The sequence below is a fragment of the Pleurodeles waltl genome, chromosome 3_1, assembly GCF_031143425.1.
Source record: "Pleurodeles waltl isolate 20211129_DDA chromosome 3_1, aPleWal1.hap1.20221129, whole genome shotgun sequence".
Classification (NCBI taxonomy): domain Eukaryota; kingdom Metazoa; phylum Chordata; class Amphibia; order Caudata; family Salamandridae; genus Pleurodeles; species Pleurodeles waltl.
The window spans coordinates 744,365,395-744,392,269 of record NC_090440.1 but is presented as its reverse complement, the minus strand read 5'-3'; the positions used below and the strand labels follow the sequence as shown (position 1 = coordinate 744,392,269).

The window sequence follows — 26,875 nt, the reverse complement described above, 5'->3', positions numbered from 1 at the left end:
TGAGTATCTGGTGTCTGTGTGTGTGCATGAATGTGTGTATGCAGGGTTGTATGCATGTGTTAATGTTGAAGTGAGTGCGTGTATGCATTTAAATGTGTATGCATGTGTTGTAATGAATACATGTTTTGCGTGTGAGTATGCCTGCTTGTCTGTGTGTGAGTATGTGGGATTGGATGGGTGTGAGTATGCTTGTTTGGATGGGTATGAGTATGCATGCTTGAATGCATGTATGAATGTTGAAGTGAATGCATGTATGGATGACTATGAATGAATGCATGCATATAAGTGTAGGTGAATGAGTGTATGCGTGGTGCGTGTGGACGTCTGTGTGCGTGTGCATGTATGCAGGAAGGGGGCACTGTGTCAGAAGGGGGGCGCTGTGTCAGAAGAGGAGGGGCGCTGTGGCTGGAGGGGGTAAGAGGGTCTAGTACTTGATGGGGGGAGTGGGGGAGTCGTCTACTGGTGACAGGGAAGAAATTCCCTGTCACAGGTAGCCTTTCCGCCATGGTTTTCGTGGCGGTGCTACCGCTACCGAAACCGTGGCGTAAAGGCAGCTCCTAATACTGCCAAAGGTCTTCTGTGGACCGCCGGGTCGGAGAAGATCATCTCCGGCCCGATGGTTCCGACCGCCATGGCGGTATGAGTGGAGATGTGGCGGGTTGGCAGCTGCCAACCAGCCACACTTATAATGTGGCGGTCTGCACTGCCAGGCTGTTGGCAGTGGGACCACCACATTTACCCTGGCGGTCAAAAGACAGCCAAGGTCAAAATGACCATCTATATCTTTTTCATTAAAAAATAAAAATATTAAGAAAAAATAAAAAATAAAAAAATCTTAAAAAGTCACTAAAACTCTGTGGAATTGCTGAACATGTCACCCGTAAAAGTTGTGCAAGATCCATCATAAACTTGTGAAATAGTGCTTTATATAGCACTTCACACCATAGCATTTGCATATACAAGTGTTGCAAATAGGTGTTCTAGCTCATTTTAATGATATTTATTTTATTGACCTTGGAGGGATGCAAGTCCGAGTTGGTCTTGTTGTTAATCCAACTCGATACCTATAGATCTGCTGTGAGCCTTAAAATCGTGAAGCCTTCATACCAGTTCAAAAGGACTTTCCCTTAAATCTCACACTGATTTTACCAGAGATGTGCTTGTGTTCAAAGTAGCGGAATGACAATTAGATTGCAGCATGAATTTTCCTGCTCATTTCCAGTGGTGCTGGAACAGTTTTCAGAGTGGGGGTGCTGCATTCAATGTTACATTACTGAAGTCATACGGATTCTGAAAAATTCGAGCGACAGACAAAGAACAAGTATGGCAAATGAATCACGCCCTTTCAGCAGGAGAGTGGAAATGTGTGGTGTGCAGCCGGTGGTGCATTTTGGAGCACACTGACGCAAATATATGCTTTCTAAACATGGTGTGTTAGCACACTGTCATTTACAAAGAGCACACTTTCTATTGAAATGGTCCCAAATTTCGAGAAAAAATAATACCATGAGGTTCAAATTTTCCACAGTGTGGCATTCACTCTCCATTCCGGATTTCACACTTTTGATTTGGGGGATAGTTTGGCAATTCTGAGTTGCAAAACATGGATAATGTATTTTCTCTGCAGATTCAGAAAAATGTGCATAGGGGAAAAGGGTGACATTTGCAGACTACATAAAATCTTGATTCTAGTGCCATCTTCTCTTCACACTCAAACTGGGATTTACATGCTGTCGCAATGATGACCCAAATAATACATTTGCAAGGTTTGGGTTTACAGTATTTTTTATTACTCCCCCTACTTACTATATTCATGTTTCATCATGTCTTTTTTATATGTTGCTGGATCATACATTGTAGTCCCACATCATACAATCCTTGTTGCTCACTGTAACAGTTGTTGAGGCATAAATGTCCCCTGCGTCGCTCTGGAGAGTATTCACTCCCCTTCTTGAGTGCCTCCTGTAGCAAGTTCCAGGATACTTTTGATGTATTTGCCCTAAGCACACAAGCCAATCATGTGTGCTTACTGCAGGACTACCTGTAAATGGAGTGAGACCTAGAGTAGGGCTTTGTGGTCTGGAGAGGCCCACCATGTTCACCCTCTCTTCACTGAATGGGACTGCCATCAGGTCACCGGTCTGTTGCAATTGACAGTGGTAGCAGCAACTAATTATATTTGCAGTACAGCACTATTTACATTTCTCCCATTTCACTGCAGTTGGGTTCTTTGGTCTATCCACATGGAACATATAAATTGCTCATGTGTTTATACTTTGCATGTGTAATAATGTGAGCATGGAGTGTTTAAACTGTGCTTGACTGTTACAGTCCAGAAATCAATTTGAGATTTTCTGTTGTGTGGATGGAGGTTTCCCATAGCACTGTGAATTAAAGGGCTCCTCCGAAGCATTCCTGAGTTCCTTTGAAATGGACAAGATTTTAGGATGTAAGCAAGGGAAGCAGAAGACCTCTTCAAAGTTTAAGGACAGTCTTTGCCCCTTTCTACTCCATTCTTCCCCAGAAGTGTTCCACCAATACTTTGTGAGATAGCTACGTGAAAAAGCTTCTTTCTCTTGTGTGCATTTGTTTGGATCTCCTGACAGGGAGCGCCCAGCCCCACCTCTCCTTCCTACTGAAAGTAGAAGACAGGAACTGCAACATGAGCAGTTTGGGACAAATACACAAAAGGGAAGACCCAGAGCTGGACCTAAGGGATCTGCAATCTCTTTCTTCAACCTGAGTGTATGGATGGGGCAAAAAACCTTAGTTGTTGAGTCAGGATTTCTTATTGACCAATGCTATGGGTCACAAGCCAGTGGAGACTGAGCATGACCCCTGTGTTCCAGGGTCAGGGTTGCTGACCTCAATTCTCTTTGCCATGTTTGGAAGCAGGAACCTCAAATTTCTGCATCCAGCTAAGATAAGCTACCTTGCAATACCTTGAAGGAAGCAGCTCACTGACTTTTGGGGAGGGGAACTGGAGATATCTGCTGAAAGGAAAGACTGAATTTAAGAGAAGGGTCTCGAGGAGGTGTGAGGACTGAACTGGACATTGGACCGCTGTAGTCCAGAGGAGGATCTGCCCTGTTAGGCTGTGAGATGAGGTCTTATAACATGGGTACCCAAGGCAACTTGCTCCCCTGGATCTGTTCATGCATGCATTTCAGTCTCTCCCTGATAAGTCTGTGCAGAATGGTGGAAATTGGTCAGAGACAGTACAAGGGTCTGCAAAGGGCAGAGCCAATGAAGAATGGCCTAAGATGCCTTGGTGCTAAAGAAAGTCATAATCATGTTTGTCAGTTTTCGTACCCAGAAAAAGAAGCAATGGTGCTGAATTTGAGCAGGAAAAAATTGTAATTGCATTCTACGGTTTTATCTCAGCAAGGTCACTGATGCGATCCTGAACGGTCTCTTGGTTTGTTCGGCTGGTGGGGATATGATTGGGCCTGATGACGATCCAACCAATGAGATTTCTCTCTCTCTAACTGATGCACAAGCGTGTACTTGATGTCTACCAGTGCCAGCGGTGATCCTTCTCTTCTGACTCAGAGGCACAAAGCTGCACACTTGTATCTCTGAGAACCTGCAGAAGACAGCATGGCTGCAGCACTGTCAAGGGCTGTTGCCTTTTGGAGATTGTGTGCTGGTACACACACACAGATGAAGTGCTCCAGCCCAAGCAAACATCAGACTGCAGAAGATGTCCATGTACTGAATTTAGACATACAGTGGGCAACGTGGGTTGCGGGGACCTTAAGAGACACTGTTGCAGCTATACAGAACAGCATAAGACAACTTTACTTTGCCAGCCTTACTACCTGTTGTACCAATAGCCTTGGAAGAGTGCAAGAAAATTGTACTCCTCAAGTCTGAGGGGCAATGGAGTGTACCCTTAGCCCTGATCTTGTGAAGCTTTATGTAAAGAACCTGGGAGGAAACTCATGGTAGTTTGTATGCCCCATTGATATCTCTGTGGATTACGTTTGTACCCTGTATTCATTTATTTGTAAAATGTAGTTGTCTCCTGTGAATAATTTACTTTTCTTATTGGGGAAAATCACTGGCTGATTTAGTGATTACTATTCTGTAATCAAGTGAGCTCTGAATTTCTACCCACCACCTAATTGTCTCTGTAGAAGATCAACAGAGCACACAGCTACCCGAGAACAGCATGTCATGGTGTTAGAAGTTGACAAGATAGATGCATGTATCTACTAAAAGACACAAAACAAGTGGTTTTTTAGAGATTTGTGGAAATAGGAGAGGTTTGTGAGGTGGCATTGGGTCATAGGGAGGGAATGCCAGGCTTTGGCAGTTACCATAGCATGGGTGCAACCGACAAATCTGAAATGCCTGAATTGAGGTACTGCATTGATGGAGATTTCTGGAGCATGGTGATCTTGAAGGTTTCAAAGGAGCTTCAGCTTGTACATCGGAACAGGGCCATAGATAGCTTTATGACAAAGGTAGAGACCCATAAAAAGACATTGTTTGTGTACAGAGAGCGAGCCAGTGGGGTAACACAATATCACAAGAAGTACAAATTTGCGATTGAGGCCAGGTACTAGCATGGAAGCAGCATATTAAATACTGTGTAAACTGGCAGTCAAAAAACATGGTAAGCCCAGATAAAGGAATGTACATTAATCCAGGTGAGAGTCAATGAGCACCTTGATTACTGATTTGCGAAAGTCAGGTGGGAGGAGGGATAGGAATATTTACAGTATTAGGGCCAAAAAGCAAGAAGATTTAAGCTTGTTGATTTGCAGAGCGAAAGTGAGTTGATGGTCAAAATAAATCCCTAAGTTGCAGGCAGAGTGGAGAGAAATGGGAGGTAACTCTAGCTCAGAAAGCCAATAGGAAGAATCCCAGCTTTATCTGCGTTTAGGTAGAAGCAGATTATTCTTCATAAAGAGATGGCCTGCGTACAGTCCTCGAAGTGAGGTTGCATAGATGCAGACTTGTCTGCTAGCCTAACAATTAATTTTAAGTATGGGCAGTTTGTTGTATCTGCTAGCTTATGAACCAATGGTTCAGAAAAAAGGAACAACAGTTTGTGTTCCTGTTGGACCCAGATTTTAACAAGAAGCTCGGGGCACCACATTGGCAGCCTGCAAGACCTGTGTCGGTTTATAAACTAGCAGATACAACAATCTGTGTGAACCGCTCTAAACAGACAGGTAATTGAAAATGCTGCTTTAAGGAGCAATTTATTGACTGCTGAGATCTGCATTATCATAGTGGTGGTCTTTCTCGGCGACGAAAGGAACACTAGACTTTCCATAACTGGTGACATTTAAGCTGCAAAGTCTTAAATATTAGTTTGTTATCTCACTGGGAAAGAAACAGACTGTTCGTATTATTATGGGTGAAGGACAATAAAAGCAAAGCACCTTCAATAAACATGATATATAATCCTGGAGAATATCCATGGTTTTAATTCACTTATTGGTCCTGAGGAAGGTGGGATAAGGACCAAGGAGACACTGAAACACTGCATTGACACAATAACTTTTTTAGTATTTTAATCATATACAGTTGTCTTCTATGTTATTTTTTAACTAAATGTTTTTGATGATGTATCTGGTCTGATGGATGATAAACTATATTTACAAATGTCACTAGTATTTTATGTGTATTTTATTAAGTATTCATAAGATTCTAAACATTGTGGTTGGAGCGTAATTGGTTATTTTTGTAGATCAACGTTATATTTGTTGTTCTTGTTTTGATAATTAAGCATCCACAAATCCACACAGCAAAAGTTTGGATTTTAACAATAAGGTCAGAGAAAAAACATTTGTATTGGTTTGGCTAAATCCTATCCCTGTGCCTTTAGAAAAGGGGTTTCTCTCTAACTTGTTGATCTCTTTCATTCAAATGTCACCTAGATTTGCATTGCACAAAAGGTCCTGTTCAATGAGTTGCTGACTTCTTCGTCATGCTCATTACGATTTAAAAATAAGCAGAAAAGTTTAAGGATGTAAATGTGACTTTTTTGGCAGTTACATTATTGACTCATTTCTTACAGGAAGCATCATGTGCCTACATCCTCATGGTAACAGCTGCTTTATGGATCTCCGAAGCAATACCCCTTGGTGCTGCAGCAATGGTCCCAGCCTTTCTCTTCCCTTTGTTTGGCATCATGAAGTCAAGCGAGGTAAATATCTTAAAGAGTTAAATGATGCTACTGAATGTAACAACCTCAAAAGTTTCATGCAATTCCCAGGAGCGTTTTACATACTTATGGGGATTTTGTCTAAGGTTGCACTTTAAAAATGTTAAACATAAAACTAAAAAAATGAGTAAAGAAATATTTCGAAGGGACAACTCTATAAAATTATTTTAGGTGTTTTTCATTCTCAGCAATCACTACAGCGCATAAATAATCAACAGAGTAAAGTACACTTTTATCATCTTTTGCACATTTAAATCATGCACAGTTTTATTATTTGTGACACATGGTAAATCATGCCTTAAACTCATCCCACACTTCTTTTTTGATATGGGAGCACAAGTTTTTCATTTCAGTTATTGTGCTGTTTATAAGACACCACAGACTCGAGCACACACAACCATGGCAAGGTATCTGGTTAGTTTTTACCACAATCCCTGTGATACATTGATTACTCCTAGACACAGTGAAGGTAGGCAGCTCTTTCTTACCTAAAGGAGAGATTACAACAACACCTTCCATCTGGTAAATTGAGTCCTGCAGACTGTCCATGCCATGGGAGAAGAAGGTTAGGGACGGCAGAAATACTATTCCTATATGGCTGCAAAATTGTGAACAACTTACTTGAAGTTACATTAAAAAAATAGCAATCTTCGTTCTTTTACTTCTTTGATGGCTCTCTATAGTGTATTGTGAATCAGGATTATGAATACCCCTGAAAGGGTCTAAATTGACTAATAATCGAAATGCAGACTTAGTAGACTATAAGAAGGAGAACAGGAGAATTTTCCCTACTCTACAACCACTACACTGCTGTACCCCAAAATTAACAAAGTCTCAAAGAACAAATGGGAGTGAGAGAGAATAAGTCAGGATATTGCTTTAAGCTCATAGAAACTGAGGATTGCTTAAGAGCCCTACCAAGATGGCTGAAACTTGGGTGAGCTGTGGTGGCCGCTGTGCCATTCTTCTTGATTTTATAATGCAGTGACAGAGAATTGCAACTGTTTGATGGGTTTAGGCTGACCTGCACAGCAGGTGAGACTGGGCTGACCAACGTCTGCCACCATGGTCCGTGAATGCAGAGCGAAGATGAGCAGCTGAGAAGCCCATAATGCAGGGGAGGAGGCGCGGCTGGTTCCAAGATCTAGTAGTGGTGGCTGGCTGAGGCAGCGCCTACGCCTGTGAACGAGGATGGCGGCCAGCTACCCCGCCTAGTGATGATGTCTGTGGGAATCAATGGGAGTGCCTGCTGCCACAATACACACATATTTAAATAACCTTCCTGGGGAGGAGAGCGCGGGCTGTGTCTGCGAGGAACCCCAGACATTGTTGTGCCAGGTAAGATGCGTTCTACGGCTAAGATAAAGTGGCGTTGATAGTGAGGAGTGCTTTGAGGCCTGCAGTGCGGTCTGGATTTCTTTCAACCCCTAACCCGGTAAACAGCAGACATATCATAGAGAGACACACATAACAATATTGCCCCTTCGCACACGTAGACCAAGACAAATGGTCCTAGGTAAGCAGTGTCATGATGAAAGACGACGCAAAACAAGACAAACTGACCCTTGAAGCAAGGAGGGTAACATGCAATCCAGAAAAGTCTGCGGAATCTGCACCCGCTATGACGTTGGAGGGGTATGCTGAGGACCCCCCAGAGGTGGAAAGCCCATGCTGCCAATGCAATAAATGGTAATTGGCAAAAATAGACAAAAAAATCAATTTGTTAATGGAGAGACTGGATACCATGAATAAAAAGCTGGAGGGGCATGTCTCACCATAACACAAACGGAATGTCTCATATTAGATATGGAAAGCTCAATAGTCCAGGCCACCTAGAAACAGAAAAACATTGCAGAAGAACTGATGAAAATACAACAGAAGTGTGAGGAGTTGGAAGCCTCATCTTGCAAAAGTAACATGCATATAATGGAGATTCCGGAATACACTGCAATATCAGATGGAGGAGTTTGTGCTGAACATGCATGTAACAAGTAACAATTTTTGACAGAGAAAACCACTCAGCTGTATTCATAGTCAAGAGAGCACAGCTCACCTAGGGGCCGCGTCCGGTGCCTGCTGCGCTTCCACGCCCTAGTCTGACCAAGCTATTAAACTACAGAAACCACAACAAGATGTTAGCCCTCTCACCTGGACCTGGGTGAACTCACATATGAAGACTCTTGGGTAACCTTTTACCCAAACCATGCACGAATTGTTCTGGACACTAGACGGAAATTCACATTGGTTAAGAGAACTTAGCATGACTGTTGCCATGCTGTATCCTACAAGGTTGCGGTTCAGAATCAGTGGCAAAGTGCATGTGTTCTCCCACCACCAGCTGGTGGCTGCGTTTCTGAAATTGTTTTCTAAAAACTAATAAAGACTGAAGTGCTACAGCAAATGACATGAGCCATCGGCTCCGTGACAATGAGTAGCCTGCTCTGCCTCGACCTAATGATTAGAGGCATGGCAAATCTGTTGGGCACACACCTTGGGTGTCGACATGCCTAAAATAGGAATTAGCTATGAACATGTGCTTGGGGCAGACGTTGACACCCTCCATGGCCTTGCAGATAGACACAATGGCTAATAATTCAGATGCGTCTTTTTTGGTGGAGATCAGCAAGCACAGCTCTGGATCGTGTCTATACATTATACATTTGGCCGCTCTATCGGCCCTGCCAGTGCTGACGGATTATTGTACGGCTGGAACGATAGTCAGGACTAGTTAACAGTCTAATAATGTTGTTGGTTATACTTTGTGTTACCAAGATACTTGTCAGGTCGTCCCCTGGCATAACCGCTGATAAAATGGGAAAGATTTGAGGATGGAGTAATTTGGGATATGGGGACAGTTCAAGTTGGGATCACTGCTCGAATGCTTGAGTTCAGAGTTGGGCAGGCCATGTTTACATTATTGCTCCTTAAAGTAGTCAGTACCCAGCAGGTACCCCTGTACGCAAATAGCATACTCTAGATGCCCCTTTGAGGACTTCACAAGATAGACAAGGTGAGGCAACTCACGGTTAAACTGGTGTTGTGGAACTACGGGGACTAAATGTCCAGCAGGGTGATATTTGTTAGTACAGGGCATATTGAATCACAATAGTGAATGCATACATCCCAAACTCTTATTTTAAGATCCTGAATTCTTGTCGAGCGTAATGACAAAATGTACAGCATTGTAGGCAGGCACAATCATATGGGGAGGTGACTATAATGTGAAAGAACACTGTATGTTGGACAGTACCAATAACTGAGATAGATATTACCCTGCAGCATGTTCTGCATTCCTGGATGTAACGCAACAGAATGACATGGTAGATTCCTTCAGAGTTCGAAATAACCAGACACAGGTATACACAAATACCTCAGAAGGATGTAATTGATTAGACGATGAAAGAGAAACATGCTCTGACCGCACTTTCATAAAGTTAGCACTATGTATCCCAAACACCCCGCATGCGCAGAGGTTATGGCAGTTCCATCCAGCTATGTTATTAGATACCACATGCAAGGAACAAAATCAACAAGCTATACAAACAGATTTTCAGATAAACTTACATTCAGTCCATGAAAGTAGAGAATGTATTTCGAAGGGACATTGTATCTTAAAAGTGAAAAAGAGCTGGATGGATAAGTTGGAGTATGAACTCCACATCCTGAAACAAAAACATGTGAATGACCATAGCCCAGCTATTATGACATCAACCCAATCTAAAGTCCTATAATTCGACAAATAAGCGTATAGGGAAGTTGACTATCTACGACAATATGCCACTGCTAGACAATGCGTGGAGGGTGAAAGGCCCGGAGGGTCCCTGGCGGCGCTCATCAGACCGAAATGGGCATCAGATGCAAATGCAAGATCGGAAAACAGGGTAACAAATTGAGGAAGTCCTAGATGAAGTACTATCACAACCTTTATATTCTCAGTATGGAAAATGTACAGAGAATATTGACGGTTATCTTGAGAGAGTCAATTTAGCTTGGGTGGAAAAAGCTTGAGGGAAGTTCTTGGTGCACCCCTTATTGTAGAAGAAATGAAAAGCGCACTCAGAGACCTGAAAAATGGGACAGCACTGGGTGAGGACGGACGACCTGGGGAATTCTGCAAAAAATGTGTACAGCTGCTGGCGCCTCACTCATTAAATATATTTAGAGAAGCAATTCTGAAAGGCAAACTCCCCCCACTCTTAGGGAAGCCAGTGTTATAAAGCTTCTGAAACTGACAAAGGGCAGTGACTGTGTGACTCCTACAGACCACTGTCTTTAACCAAGGTAGAAAACAAACTTTTACCAAAAATAATAACCTTCCAGCTATTGTGCTATTGAAGGGACTGGTTCTACCGCACATGCCCAGATTTGTACCAGGGCGATCAATGGCAGATAATCTGAGAACTTTGTTCTCACTTGCTCAGCAGATAAGAGCAGATGTCAGGGCAATAGCAGTATACTTGGATGCCACAAAGGCATTCAACTCTATCTAGTGGCCATATTTATTGAAGGGGCTTAAGAGAATGGACTGGGTAAATCAATAATAAAATGAATCACACTTTACATTAAACTGGTTGTCAAAATTAAAGTTAGCATATGATTCTCCAACTCCCTAGTCATAATACTGGGAACCCGGCAGGGCTGTCCACCTTCACCAATTGTATTTGTCCTAGCAATAGAGCCACTGGCATATTTTTTAAGGGAATTTCATGGCCATAGATGTATTCAGTTTAGGCCTTTCAGAGTGCTGGTTTCACTATGCGTGTATGATATTTGACTTCTAGTCAAAAATCCGGGGATCAACCTAACCCCATTTATAGATGAGTTTGTGGACCAGGGACAATGGTCTGGGGACACATATAAACTGGGTACAATCCCTGATGATGCCTCAGTAGCACAGCACAGCCTAGATTGGAATACCCGCTACAATGGCAAACTGACCCAGTGAGAAATTGAGGCATACAAATCAATAGTTAGACAGAAGTGATTATCTGTGAAAACTATGGAACGGCTATGAGGAAAATAGCAACTAATATTGAAAGATGGGCAGAATAGCATTGATGAGAATGTTGCTTTTGCCACAATCATTGTGTTTATTTCTGAATAGACCAGTGCCACTGAACTGTAGCTTTTTTACCCCGCTTGGTACGCTTCTAATGAAACTCCCTTGGACCAGCAGACAGCGATGGGTTAGTCAGAGAACGTTACAAAAGCCCTACATGCAATGTGGGTTTACTGCATATGTAGAGGCATACTATCTGATATCCCAGGCACAATTTGCAGCACACTGGTTCCACAACACGAGGCAAGTACTGCACAGAGTTTGTGATTGCACAGTGTTTGAGCTGTAAATATATCTTGCAGATCCATACCCACTTGGAAATATAGTGTTGCAACATCTGATTCAACCTAACTGCGAAATCCACAGTGTACATTGCTTTATCTTGGGATGGACCTGACTAGTGCAGATGTGTAAGGTGTAAATACCATACTTACTGTATATACCCTTAAAACACAACCCCGGAGTAGTGATCACGTGAAAGATATATGGTCAAGAATCTACAGTTGAAACAGCTTTATACTTTGACTGACCTATCTAAAGGTTTATCCCCAGAACCCAATATCTGAGCAGGGAAAGCTCCTCCACCCGTGACCCTTTCATTATCACAGATTGAGAGAATCGATCAAACATGCATTTCCAACATTTTCGCAGGAATCTAAGGAGTGGAACCTGTTAACCCTGGTCGCGGATGGACTAGCCCCTAGAAAACTTGTCACATACAATATTGCACTGAGTAGTATGAAATATGAAGATTATAGAGGCAGAAACAATTGTGTGAAGGATACCGAAATTGAGCCACAGAGAGAACAATGGGAATATTGGTGTCAGCAAACTAAACAAGTATCTATAAATGGTCGGCATAGATTACTTCATTACAAATACTAACACCAATTGTATCATATGCCAGTGACCATAGTGAGGTATGGAGAGAGGGAAACTGATAACTGCACTAAGGGCCTTGCCCAGTGGGCAGAATTTATACACTTAGCATTGTGCTACCGGAAAATAGCTGAGATCTGGCAACAACTATTCTCCACATTAAATAGGATGATAGAATTGACACTTACATTAGACCGTCTATTGGCTCCCCTGGCTTATATGAAAAAAGTCCCCAAGACTAGTAGCACATGTGTGATTATAGTACTACTGTTGAGGAAGAGATGTGTGGCAATGACTTGGAATGGGATGGAGGTGCTTACATTGGAAGCATGGATTAAAGATATGGCTCACTGTAGCATGCACTCTGAGAAGTATAATATGCTCCTTCTCAGGACGTCACAACCAAGAGATATTGGGAACCCCCTGAGGCATTATCTGGTAGGTGTGGATGCTAAGAGGTGTGATCCAGAAGGGGAATTGAGCAGTCCAAATGACGAACAGGATGTGCTGGCCCTTCACTTATAAATGTAGAAACACACCTGCTAGCAACCCTGATGTACACAAATAACTCGGCCTCATATTGTGGTGTGATACCTATGGCTGGACTGCTTGTTTTGCATCATGTTGTTCTGTAATGGTATATGGTATAATATGGTATGGTATGACTAGATGTTAAATTGATGGAAAATTGAAATAAACAGTTAAAAAAGCTCAAAGATAAGATGTGTGTATGACAAGCCAAAGATGTACACCCATTACAAGAAGAAATTAAATCTACTTTACAAAAGAGGGTCATACAAGAAATTCCCCCAAAGGCACCCTCTTATAAGACATACTGAAGATACTTCCTCATTCCTATGAATGACAAGAACCTACGTGGCCTTCTTGATTATAGAAGACAACACTCATACACCAGGAAACAGATATTTGAAATGAAGCATTGCCTGGATTAGGAAGCCATCCTGCTTGTGCTAAACCTGCAAGATGCTCATTTGCATATAAACAACATTCAGACTCATTACAAATTGGTTTGTTTTGTGGTAGGGCTGTGTTAAAAGGGAGGAAAAATAGATAGAGAGGTGAGGTCCCTACTGTGGAATAGAGCACATCCCAGAATAGCTTTGAAAACACTGCAGTGCAACCCACATAATGGAGGGAAAGCGCTCCCCGATGTCAAAGCATACTACTGGGCGAAACACCTAATAAATGTTAATGACTGGAACTTTGCCCCTCAAAACCACTTGACATTTAGGCTGGTAAGGGAGCACTTATAGGCCTGTACACATCTGCATTAACTACATGATGGGAAGGGAGCTTACCAGATGCTGTCGGCCACCCAGTTGGCGTTAGCAGCATGGGAAAAAAACACCAAGAGTATAGGTTGAACTTGTAAAATTACTAAAGAGACACCCGTATGGGTGGAAGGGTGGCTCCTTGAAGTTGGCAGCCCACATGCTTTGAGGCCAGGGACACACTGAGAATTTCCAAAGGGGGGAATTTACTAGAAAATGGAGACCTTAAGTCTTTTGCCTCTCTACAGAGGGACTAGCAGTTACACCTCACTCAATTATTAAACTTTGCTCAGCTACAACATGCCTGGCTGGCAGAGTGCCTAGAAGAGGACAAGATCCTGGAGTATGCACCCCTGGGGAGGATGGTTGTTCATGGAGGAACTGAGTGACAGGACAATCCCACTCACATACAGGACTTTAACAAAAATGCACCGGACATGCTGAGTAGGCTACATGAGAGGTGAGGAAGAGACATGGGAAACATGGAGGATCTAGACTGGGAGGCAGTGTTGATGCACCACAGAGAAGTAGCAATAAAATCCTGTCTGAGGTTAATAGTTTAAGATTCAGCACAGTATGTGTTTTGAACGAAAGAAGCTATTTATGATTAGAAAGGAGGCGTCTCTAGTATGTGTGAAATGTAATGGGGAAAGGGGGACTTTTCTACATACAAAATGGAGTTGTCTCCTAGTTCAAACCTGCTGGGCCAAGATAATAAGGGAACTGAACATGATCCTTGAAGTCAATATCCTAATTGACCCGCAATATTAGCATAGCTGGTGGGGCACATATTGCGGGTCTCTATACTAGGGAACACCAGCCCTCTCTCTTCTCTACCTAACTGCAGTGCCTGAAGCTTCAATCTAGGCTTCTTTTTTTGGCAGATAAATTGTCTGATTTCCAAATTCACCACACAAAAAAAGACTGAGGAACTTTCATCGTAATGTTTGCAAACAAAAATGAAAGTAAAGGAAGAAAACTCATTTTAACTAGAGCAACTCGCCCAATAATTGATAAAGAAAGGTTCTGCCATGGCTCCAATAAGCCAGATACCTTCTTCAATGTAGGCTTAAAAATAAGTGTGAATAAATCATCTAAATTAGAGGATACATAAATCGCTAAATACCTTATTGGAGTACCTTCGAGTAATGAGCCTTGAGTGAGACCTCAATACCTCATAGGAGCAGTTATGCAGAATCACTTCAGATTTCCCATAGTTTATCTTATATCCCCCAATTCTCGTATACTCACTAGTTTTCGCAAGAGCCACAGAAATGTTAGCCATGTCTGCTGGCAAATACAAAGCCATATCACCAGTAAATAGTTTCAGCTTTGACACCTGTGGTACGGGTGGTTGGATGGATTGATCTTGTCTTATAGCACAATAGAGCCAGAGAGAGGGGGCAGCCCTGACGTGTTCCACAGCTTATCGCTATCTTGCCCGCTAGCTCACCATTTATAACAATTGCTGCTTTTGCATAATGGTTCTTCTTAACCTCAGTAAATCGGGGTGGAAAGGCAAACTTTGATATAACTAAGAATAGTACCTCCCATTGTACCTGGTCAAATGCCTTTTTGGCATTGAGCAATATAATTGCTGTCTTACTCTTCTGAGTAGAAAGAAAATCAATTGCTTGTGTCAGATGATGCATGTTGGTAGCCATACTCCTCCCTACCAAAAATCAATTCTGGTCCTCAAGAATTACTGAAGGGACTATGACTGACAAGCGGTTTGCCATAAATTTCATAAACAGCTTGTAGTCACTGTTAAGCAAACTAATAGGTTGATAAGAGTTCATGTCGGTGCCATACCCTTCTTTAAGAAACTGACTTCCACCGATTTCTGACCTATTTAAGATTGTATTAAACAGTGAAACAGTTTATACACTTCCCCTGGAATTCCATCAACACCACAGGCCTTTGCATTGGGGGAAGTTTTCATTGCCTGAGTTACCTCAGCCAGCGTAATGGACTGAATTGATATCCTCTCCCTGCTCAGCCATTATCGTAGGGATTTTAAGCACCTCAAGCCACCCTGTAATCATTTCCGTTGTCACGTTTTGAGGATTGAAGTAGAGTCTTGTATAGTGTTTAAGAAAAGTTTTGCCTATGTCTTGCACCTGGATCAGAAGACCCTCCACATCTGGATCTGAGATTTGTTTTAATCATGTTAATATTATTTCTACGTCTAACTGACCAGGCCAAGTATCTTTCAATGTGTTCACTTTCCTCATATCTTTTATGCATCAGTGCGTTTTTAAATTTAAAATTCCCTTCAAAAGAAAAGACTCCTGGAGATTTTGCTAAGCTGAAACCATCCCGCCCTTTGCTGCCTTTGTAGGGGACTCTAAATGCGCCGCTGTTGCAAGATTCAGAGCTGTTTGAAAGAAATTAACTTTAGCTTGCTCTTGCTTTCTAGCTTCTGTCTGGAATGCTATCACTTCTCCTCTGAAAAAAATGCCTTTAAAGCCCCCCCAAATTGCAAAATTTAGAAGCTGTATCACTAATGCGTTCTAAAAAGGCTGATAGGGCCTGGCACATTTGGGACACCCATTTATCGTTAGCCAGTAAAGACTTATTGAATACCCATCTTGAGTTTGTATAGCAATGGTCTGCCATATACAGATTTACTGAAACAACAGAGTGTTCTGAAAACGTGTTAGATATTATTCTTGACTGGGACCTCTGGAGTGAATAGGATACAAGAAAAAAATCAATGCGCAAAGATGAGTGAAACCTTCGCGAATAACAAGTATAAAGTCTCTCACGAAAGTGGTCACTTCTCCAAAGATCTACAAAAGCAAATTCTCACATGAATCTGCGCATGACCCAAAGCGAGTTATGCTTGTTTTTGAGTTTATTCTGTCTAGAAGTGCCCAACACAAAATTTGGTAAAACATTAAAATCCACCCCCATTAATCAGAGGGCCAGATTCTTGCTTTGCAAAGTTATATAGCTCTTCAAGGGTCTGCGGAGAATCTTCGACAGGGCTGTAAAAACGGACCAAGTTATACACTATATTGTAGATCCTAACTTTCACCCAAAGCCACCTAGCGCTGGGATCCCTGTAAACTTTAACTATCTTGCATTGTGATTCTTTTCCTATGAGAGTAACTACTCCTTTAATAGCAGCATTGGCAGATGCAAAGATTGTACAAACCCTGGAGCTTGAAATGCGGGGCCCTATCATTTAAATGTGTCTCTTGCAGAAAAATTATATTTGCCCCCAAAGACTTAAGCCAGGTAAGTATCGCCTTTGCCTTTACCCGACTGTTGAGACCAATTACATTACATGAAATAATTCTCAACTGTCTAAGAACCATCTCAGGTATTGGGTGATCCATCTTCTCCATGCTTATCATTTAAAAAAAATCATTTTTTTAAAAGCACTGTCCTCGCAAACCCCACCCCCAACTTTCCTTGCTTGCCCTCAGCTCCCCTACCTCTCCTCCCTTCCCCCAGCACAAACCGCCCCTGAGAGTCTCACACGCTTCGGACTCCCCAGCCTGGTTCGCCAAGCCCCCTTTCCTCCCTTCCCTTCTCCCTTAATGAGTGCTCTGGAATGGGCCTCAATAACCCATCTCCTCTAGAGCACCTACCACCTAAGCAGAAAATACATAGTACTGGGAGTATCTTAACTTCCAGTCCCTCCAACCTAGTCATCTCTGGCTATCTCCGGCCGTCCTACTACCCAAGTCTTTGTAGCAAAAATAGCAACTGAAATTGCTTGTCCCATTATTTTGTGGGTTTACAAGAGTTTTTCGTAAAAGTTATTTAGCTTGTTCCACTGAGCTCAGCACCTAGAATTGCCCTTCCACCAAGATTGCTGGACCAAAGCTGCTTGGAAACCCTGCTTCTTAAAAAGTTCTATCATTGTTCTAAATTCTTGCCTGCATCGAGCTGCTGCTGCAGATGTATCAGAATAAATGTTAAGTTGATCCTCATCCCCCATTTGAAATCCTATCTGCCTTCTATCTCTGCAGTATCCTGGGAAAAACACACCTACTGTAGCCTTTTTTTACTCGTTCATGCCTCTGTCCTCACTGGAGCCCTGACTAATCCTGTATAATTGCCAAGTAAACCTATACTAATGCCTTCTGTCCCTAGCTACTTGAAGCTCAAGAAAACGCATCTTTCATGTGCCATCAGTGCACTTGGTGTGCTAAATCCAACTCCATCTAGTTTGTGAATGCAAGTTGGTGTCCGAGTATGCCTTTCGCGGCCTGTCCCTCGAACTGAGCGAGCATATCTACAGTTGAAACTAAGGCAAACATGCTTGGAAATACTGTCTAAATTCCCTTAAGTAATAGGCCAAACACATGTCCTGTGGGACTCATTCACCAACACTTCTACGTTTGTTTTGAAAGTGTGAAAACTCAATTACTAACTTGTATCATACCCAATATTATTGAAAAATGTTCACATCTTATGCTAAAGATGTGAAAACAATCATCATACAAGATATTGGGGGTTATTCTAACTTTGGAGGAGGTGTTAATCCGTCCCAAAAGTGACGGAAAAGTGACGGATTTACCACCAGCCGTATTACGAGTCCATTATATCCTATGGAACTCGTAATACGGCTGGTGGAATATCCGTCACTTTACCGTCACTTTTGGGACGGATTAACACTCCTCCAAAGTTAGAATAACCCCCATTGTGTCCGGTACCCCTTTTCAGTAACATTGGTTATGATACAAGTTACTAATTGAGTTTTCACACTTTTAAAGCAAGTAGAAGTGTTGGTGAATAAGTCCCACTGGACATTTGTTTGACCTATTACACTTTGGTTCTTATGGGCAATCAATGTGGTCCTTGTGTAGTATACAAATGTTCCCTAACACGCACTTGAAAATCTAGTCAAGCCTTTAACATTTTGCCATACAAGGTTCTCAGTGACAGTGTTGTATATGTTCTGTCCATCAGTATGTGCAGTGTGGGGCTAGAACACCTACCACGTTCTGACGGCTAAGAAAGGTGTTGAGCAGGCCATAAGGAAGTCCATGATTTCCTGAAGTAGAAGAACTAACATTTTGCGACTGCTGGCCTAGCTAAGTAGTGGCCCGGTAGGTATTCATGCACAGCTATTAAAAGGATTACCTTCTAGCAACTCCACCTCAGTCACTTTCCCAGTACTTAACTTTTGTATGATACTACATAAAGCAAGGAGGGAAACACAGGGATGGCTAAGATGGGCACAGGGTACAGTAAGCACAACTCTCCTGCCTCTTTTCCTGTTTAGATCTGACTTAAAAACAATGATGTGGTTGAGCCTTTTTAGGTGTTTCAAGAATGCGATCAGCAAAGTGTCACTCCTGCGGCCTTGCCACGTTCTCCAGAACATATGAAGTGAAGGCTGCTGCAGACAACTAAAAGTCAAGGTGTAGTGTAGCCATTTTTAATGTAGCTTTCTGCGCGTTTGCTTAAAGTATTAGGCCTCTGTGCACTTTGCCCTAGATGCTTTTTATTTAGCCTCGCACTGTTATTTTAATCACACTGTTTAACTTACTTCAGCACTGAAGTTCTCAAACAATATATTCTTGCTCGCTCTGTGCTTCAGTCAAGGATACAGTCTGGTACATTGCCGATAGACGTGGTAGAAGTTTAGTCTTTAGGGTTCGTAGAAAGTATACATTCTTACATAGGGACATTTCTTAGAACACTGGCGTGTTAGTTATAAAAACACTTCCTAGTCCTGGTACACGTAAGAGGGAGATTCCGACCAGGAACCCACAACTAGAGGCTGACTGCCCTGTTGCGGATGCTGATCTTGATCACAGGCCTTTGCTCAGGTATGAGGGGGGAGGTCCTCCCGGGGGAACCTGAAAGGCAGGCTTAGAGCTTAACATGCTGTGCTCAGAATAGAACTTAGAAGAGAGAACGTAATCTAGTTGCACTATGATAGCGTTATTCTTATGTTTCACTCTCCTCGTTACTATTTCAATCCTACTATGTTGTATGGTTCTGGTTATTGCGGCTCACGCCTTGTTATCTAAAATGCAGTCGTTTTATTAAACCAATCTTTAAATCTCAAACTGCCTTTGTCATTTATATATGAGACCGCATTGTGTATGAGAGAACTGGTTGGGATCTGAGTGACTACGACTTCCCTGGGAAGCACTAAGATGTCATGCGCTCGGCTGCCTAATTGTCTCTTCCCTTTGGGAGAGATGAGGCACTGCTAGTTAGCCGGAGCTCAACCCGGATTTGGGGTGACAAGGTTCCTTTGCCGTGGGTCAGACTTAGTCCCCCACACTGTGAACGATCTTGCTGCCCAAAAATCCAGTAGTCTCATTAGGATAATGAGAGCCTACGCGACAAAGGAAAGACATGAGTCTTCCTGTGGTGGTCTGATGATAAACAGCATACGGATTGTATGTTGCCATTTGAATCAGGTGGATAAACAGTTTCTTGTACCAAGTGCGCGTTTTACAACTTGCATTGTGTGGCTCAAGAATCTGGTTGTTCTTATCCACTACGCTCATGTACTTGTTGTAATCAAGTATACATATGGGCTTGTGAACTTCGGCCATCTGACCCCAAACCATGACTGGGGAAGTTCTCTCATCATGGATTGTAGTGAGCATGTACACTTCATGCATATCCGAGAACTTGACTGTGAACAGTTTGTTGGAACATAATGCAATGCTCTGGGATTTCTGGAGCTTCTTACATGCAAGCTCCTGCAGGAATCCTTTGTGGCAACAACAAACTATACCGCAAACCACAGTGCCAGCTTTATACAGCTCACTGAACAGCTCCACTCTCTATAGTAATTGTCCACATAAATTTTATGCCCTTTGTGAAAGAGTGACTGGACAAGCTCCTATATAATCTTTCCTGTGACCTCATAGCATGGAAGGACAACCTACTGGGTTTAGAGTGGAGTCCTTCCCTGTATACACTCTCAAGCTGTACACATAGAAGAGCTCTCACACAGCAGGTACAGCTTGATGCCACAGCAAGCTCTTTTCCTCATAGTGTACTGCCTGAAGAGCAGCCGTTGTTTTTACAGGATCAAGGACTCATCAATAGCTGTATTCTTTCCAGGAGTATAACTCTCTGCAAACCTGGCAGACGAGTGATCCACGACAGGCCGAATTTTGAATGAACAACCTGACATGGTCGGGACGGTCCTGTGGCAATGCAGCAGAATTGTCACTGAAATGCAGCATGCGCTGCAATAGCAAAAAACTATTGCTGCTCACGTACGGTGTGAAAATTGGGGTTACCTAAAATGCAAGTAGACCAGTAGAACTGCAAGATTGGTTTCTGCACTAACCCCATTTTAAGTGTAAGGCCCAAAAATATCATCAACTCCTCAAACGAAGTGGGAGTCCACTGGTTTGCCTGGAATGAGGCCCTAGAGTGCCTCCATGCATCTGCAGAAATTGTTTGGCACACAAATTTGTTTGCTGCACAATTTGCTGAAGGAAATTAGCATTAAAAAGAGATGGACATGGTCAATTGGCAAAAAGTTGGCCGTATTGACTTTACATCTAGTGTCACCAGTAAAAGGCAAACTTTGGGGCTGAACTAAATTGGGGGACTGCCAAGAGTGCACTTTGTCTGTGTTTGCTGCCATATGTGCCTCTTCTCTGGGTTGGCCAAACCTGCTACGGTCGCCCTGCTCCACAGACTGTGTTTGGTAAGGGACAGCACAACTGCCATCAATGTGTCCCTTAGAATCGGTGGAAGATGAGTCCACTCCTTTGATTGAAAAGTCACTTCCAGATTCTGCTCTGTTTTCCTCTCCCTCAGATGCGGCATCAGTATCTGCTGTCTCAGTCTCAAAACCTGCCTCAGAGCTGTCCTTCATAATGCAAGTTAGGGCTTTGGCAGCAGCCATCCGCCGATTCACCATCTCTGCAACTGGCTAAAGCCATACTTCCAAAACACTGTCTTATGTGGAAGGCAGATTTGTTGTTCTAAAAGAGTCGGTGGGTGTGTGGGTGAGAGACGTGTGCAACAGAAAAATAAAGATCAAGTCACCTTACCTTATCTTCTTTCCTACATTTGCAGGATCTCCAAATCTACATTAAAAAAGACAAAAAAAAGACACATTTTTACTTCACCCTGCCACATACCCATCATCACAGTCTTTAGCTCTGGATGCGTCCATTGCGGCAATCATTTTTTACCGCCTCCTCAGATTCCCTCACTACTATATATATATATATATATATATATATATCAGCTCCAACAGATCCAAAGAGGCGCACTCTTCTCATGTCGGTTACCTACTGGCAGTTGACAGTAGTTATTATAGTTAGGACCATGCTTCCATTGAAAAAGCTTTTTTTGACTTGCCTATACCTTTGGCGCTGTTTAATGCATTTTCACGAAATGTTCCAAAATAATTGTTCCTCAGAATCTTGATGTACATGGGAAGCTTCGGGGTGATCCGTCAAGCGTGAACCAATCAAAAGTGGGGCATCAAAAAAATTTGCGTTTCCCATTACAATTCCCATAGGGATTTTAGAAACAACTACAGTCTAAACCGCTGGACAGAATTACATCAAATTTGACAGGAAGGTAGCTCTTGGTCCAGAAAAAGTGCTTTTTAGGTCAACCTGTTGTAAGTATTGTGGGCTTTTAACCACGCCCACCAAACAACCATCACTTTCACTCGTTCTTGGGCTTACCTTGCAAAAATCCTTTGTTATCATTGGTAAATGCTTTAAGTTTGTCCCTCCTTGGGGCGGTTTTGTTACCGCATTGCAGACTGTCCCTGTTACATAGATAATTGCACGATTACAGATACGTACTGCGACTGAACTTCTTTTTCATTTTGTGTCTCTCCTTTGCGCTCATGCTCATAGCGGCCATGGTGCTTTGAATCGGCTTGCTCATGTCAGCTGTTTTACTTTTCATTTTCAATTTACGTGGCAAGAAAAATGAATTTAGGAATTTACAATGCTTATAGCTCTAACGCGAGACCCATTGCATTGCAAATGCTTGTTGTTATTTGGTGTAAATCCATTCAGAAGGGTGTGATATATGAAAAGAAAAAGAAATATAGATACCTGGAGAAATGAAGGCTTTGTGAATACTCCCAATCTTGTGCATAGCTCTGATTAGCTGCCAACACTTCGACCAAGAAGTGTTGGCAGCCATCTTAGGAAAAAAGATTAAAAAAAGAAAAGGGGCCAAGGTAGGTAAATGCCCCCAGGTCTGCTCTCAAGACACAGGTACTTTCCTGCAAGCAGATCTTTTCCAAGTGGCCCCAGTCCTCATAGGATTCCATTGGAAACCCAACCCCAACTTTGACCTCTGCACCCAGCCGCCCCTTGTTGCTGATGGTGCACTTTTAGGGTCAACCTAAACTTCGACCTATGGACATCCTAACCTCTGAAGACTGAATAAGTCGTGTACTTATCTGTTTTCTGTGCTAACACATTTCCCTACCTAGGACTCTATGGATTCCTGTGGAAAATTGCACTGTGTCAACTTTTGAAGTAGAAAATTGTTACTTACTTTTATCTGCTAAAACCAAACAAAGTACAGTTGATACTTATGCTCAATACAACTGTGCTTACCTGCAACAAAGTTCTTCTGGTTCTAGAAATAAAGTAACAAAATATATTTTTGCTATATAAAAACAATTGGCCTAAAGTTAGTCATTGAGTGTGTGCTTCACTTCTTGCCTGTGTGTGTAGAACAAATGCTTTGCACTACCCTCTGATAAGCCTAACTGCTCGACCACACTACCACACAAGAGAGCATTAGTACTATCTACTTGAGCCTCTGTTAAGCCTATGGGGAACCCTTGGATTCTGTGCACACTATGGTGGTCATTATGACATTGGCGGTCTATTCTCAAGACTGCCGTGGTGACAGCTGCCAACAGACCACTGCGGAGGTGGTAATCCGCCCACCAGATAATGACACACAAATATAAAACCAACAGAAACCAGTCACAACCACAAGTCCGCCAGATCCAACAAAAGCGAAAAACTGTCAGACCCACCAACCTCACCGCTATGCCAGCAATACACGCCCTCCAAATTATGACTCACGAATCATCACAGCGGACATTCAACAACGTTCAGCCGTTGGAGGTGCACACCGCCGCTGCGGATTTGGGCACCCAACACCACTTGAAGCCAACATTGGCCAGAACAAAAAACCCACACCTGACACATATGCACACACCCTACACAGCCACCAACAGCACTATAAAACACCCCCCCCACATAACCCAAAATCCTTTGCAAACACGAAAAGACTGCTACACCTGGCCAGGCCAATTCCTTAGAGTACTGCTCACACACACCACATTTAATTATACATCCGTCACGCATCACACACCATACACCCTACCACAACACTGACCACCCTCTGCACAACACACAACACACAATAGGCATGTCCACACAAAAGTACCCCCGTTTCACAGATGGGGAGTTGCGGGTGATGGTGGAGGAAATCGTCAGGGTAGAGCCACAGCTCTTTGGTGCAGAGGTCCAGCAGATCTCCATTGCCAGGAAGATGGAGCTATGGCGGAGGATCATGGACAGGGTGAACTCAGTGGGACAATATCCATGCACAAGGGATGCCATCCGAAAGAGGTAGAATGACCTACGGGGGAAGGTGCGTTCCAATGCATGAAGGCACCAGGTCGCCATCATGAGGACTGGTGGTGGACCCCCACCTCCTCCCTCACAGTTGACAGCATGGGAGGAGCAAATCTTGGCAATCCTGCATCCTGAGTGCCTCACTGGAGTCACTGGAAGGCTGGACACTAGTAAGTCACCATTACTAACCTACTTCCACCGATACCTGCATGGCATGTCACCCCCTCACCCCGACTCCCTACACCCTACTCCATCCCACACAGTGCACCACCCTAATGACCACACTTAAATGTGTACCCCTGCATGCCCTACCCACTGCAAGCACACCCTTCCCAGCTCTGCATGCATACCCACCAGCAGTGCATAGACAGCATGGACTACCAATCCCACAGTCCATCACCATACACTACCAAAGGTGTGAGTACAACACCAAACCCATGGTGAAAGGTAGAAATACAGAAAATGTGACAGACGATGACCCTTACAAATCACTTACATCCCCACAGGTGCCCCGCCAATGTCAGCGGTGAGCAGGTGTCAGGGCAACCCAGTCCTCCACCAGAAGATGCCCTCAATGATGACAGCAACTCTGGATGTCCTGAGCTGGATGAACTCCCTGGCCCATCTGGGACCACAGGTCAGTTGGCTTCCATATCCCACAGTCAGTCCACCACGGCCCCCCCCTCTCCGACTGCAGCAGCACAGCAGCCAGTCAACATCCCCAGACCCCTGTCCCCTGGACACGTCAATCAATAGTGTGCCCACCTGTACAGGGACACGAGTCGACACCACACAGGCAAGACGGTGGAGGTCCTGGTGTAAGTGGGAGTCGGCATACCATTGAGGGGACACAGGCACAGGGGGCCAGGAACAATGGGAGGTCAGCTGTGCGCCAGGGGGAGACCAGGCCCAGGGAACCGACTGCCAGGAGCCACTCACACATGTCCTGGGGGCATACCAAAAATCATAGGACAGGATGGGCCAGGTGATCACCATCATGCAGGAAAACCAGCGGCTGCAGGGGGTACACCACCAGGAGATCATGCATCAGTTGCAGGTGCCTAAATGTCAACATGGCCTCAATTGTAGGAGTGCTGGGTGACATGGTCAACACCATGCGGGAGAACAGAGCACACCAACGGCCCACTTCCACTAGCCAGTTCACTCACCAGCCATCAACATCTGCTGCAGCTGGTGGACAGGAGGACCTGAAACACCACCCACAGGCCAAAAGCACCCCACCCCTTGCAGAAGGTTAACCACCACGCAAATGTTCCCTGTGACCCAGACAGACACCAGAGACAGTTGCCAAGACCACCGCCAGGAAATGAGCCCCTCCAGAATGTACCCGTTGTGTGCCACTGAGTCACTTTGTTCACTTTGGACTTTCAGTGCTCCTCTTGCTATGGGCCTATGGACACTGGACCTGTGCCACAAACCAACTGGGCCACTACACTGAAGTTTCCCTCAACCATCACCCCACTCTATTGCACTATCCCTTCATTATTATCATTTCAATAAACACCCTTGAACAAAACTGGAGTAATAGAGCTTTATCAGACAGAAATAAATGTGCAATGTATTGAACGGTATCATCCTGTGCAAATGTCCTGTAATGTGTGAATCCATCCAGCAAATGTGTTTAAGCAGTCTGTAGTCATCACATCAGTACCCAGTTGTGACCACACCAATATCTGCAAAAAGGGAAGGCATAAGTGACAGTCAATTGAAATGTAAAAGCAGTGATTGGCACAACACAGCTGGCACACAGCACTTAACTGATATAGGGATATGATCAGATTTGCAGTCTTACCTGAGTGTCATTGGAAGTACTGCTGTATGATATGTGTCCTGTTGTCCACATATTCCTCCTACTCCCCCTCACTGTCTTCAGTGTCCACTGCTGCCACAGGTGCATTTTTCTCCCCCCTCCTAATGCAGGTAGGGCATATGGCATCTGAGGGCCAAATTGTGCAGCATGCAGCAGGCCACCACAATCTGGCAGACCTCCTTAGGGGCATAGCATAGGGACCCACCTGTTAAATGGAGGCACCTGAACAAATGTGCGTTCTACAACCCTCCTGGTACATCCATGTCCCTCTTTGTACCACTTTTCAGCCCCTGTTCTCAGATTCCTAACAGGGGTCAACAGCCAGGACAGGTTTGGGTAGCCGGACTCACCCCGAATTAGTGAGGGACACACATTACCCATGTACAATGGCATGGAGTACAACTCCATTTGGCATACACTGACATACATTGTGCGAAGACTCAAGCTCACCTATGAGCCACACTCTGTGCCTCTGTAGGTGTGCCATCACCTGTGGGACACTGCTATTCCTCAATACCTAGGCATCATAAACAGGTCCAGGAAACTTGGCACTGATGTAGATGTATTGAACAGCAAGGCACACCATCTGGACATTTATTGAGTGGAAATTCTTCCGATTTCTATAGACCTGCTCATCTGCCCTTGGATGGACCAGGGCAATATGGGTCCAGTCAATGGCCCCAATCACATGTGGTATGTGTCCCATGGCATAGATTCCAGCCTTTACAGTGGGCAAATCTTCACTCTGGGGGAATGAGATGTAGCTGCTCATGTGTTTGAGCAAGGCAGCCAAAACCCTTCCAAGCACTATGGAAAACATTGGCTGTGACATTCCTGCAGCCAAGTCCACTGTCATGTGGAACAAACCACTTGCCAGGAAGTGGAGCACCGAGAATACCTGTACTACAGGGGGAACTGCTGTAGTGCTACGGATAACAGGAATTAGATATGGCTCCAATTGTTGACACAACTCAGTAATTGTGGCTCTGTCCAGGCGACAGGTGAGTATGATGTGCCGGTCCTCCAGTGTAGCCAAGTCCACTACGGGTCTGTACA

At 43.7% G+C, this 26,875-nt stretch overlaps 1 protein-coding gene across 1 annotated transcript in view; it reads left to right on the top strand.

Annotated features, from left to right (window-relative positions):
• LOC138284580 (solute carrier family 13 member 4-like) overlaps nt 1–26,875 on the top strand; it is a 413,185-nt gene that overhangs the window by 16,274 nt on the left and 370,036 nt on the right. The window contains exon 2 of the mRNA XM_069223513.1: nt 6,035–6,163. Within this exon, the coding sequence (XP_069079614.1) occupies nt 6,035–6,163 (129 nt within the window). The remainder of the gene's footprint in view (nt 1–6,034; nt 6,164–26,875) is intronic.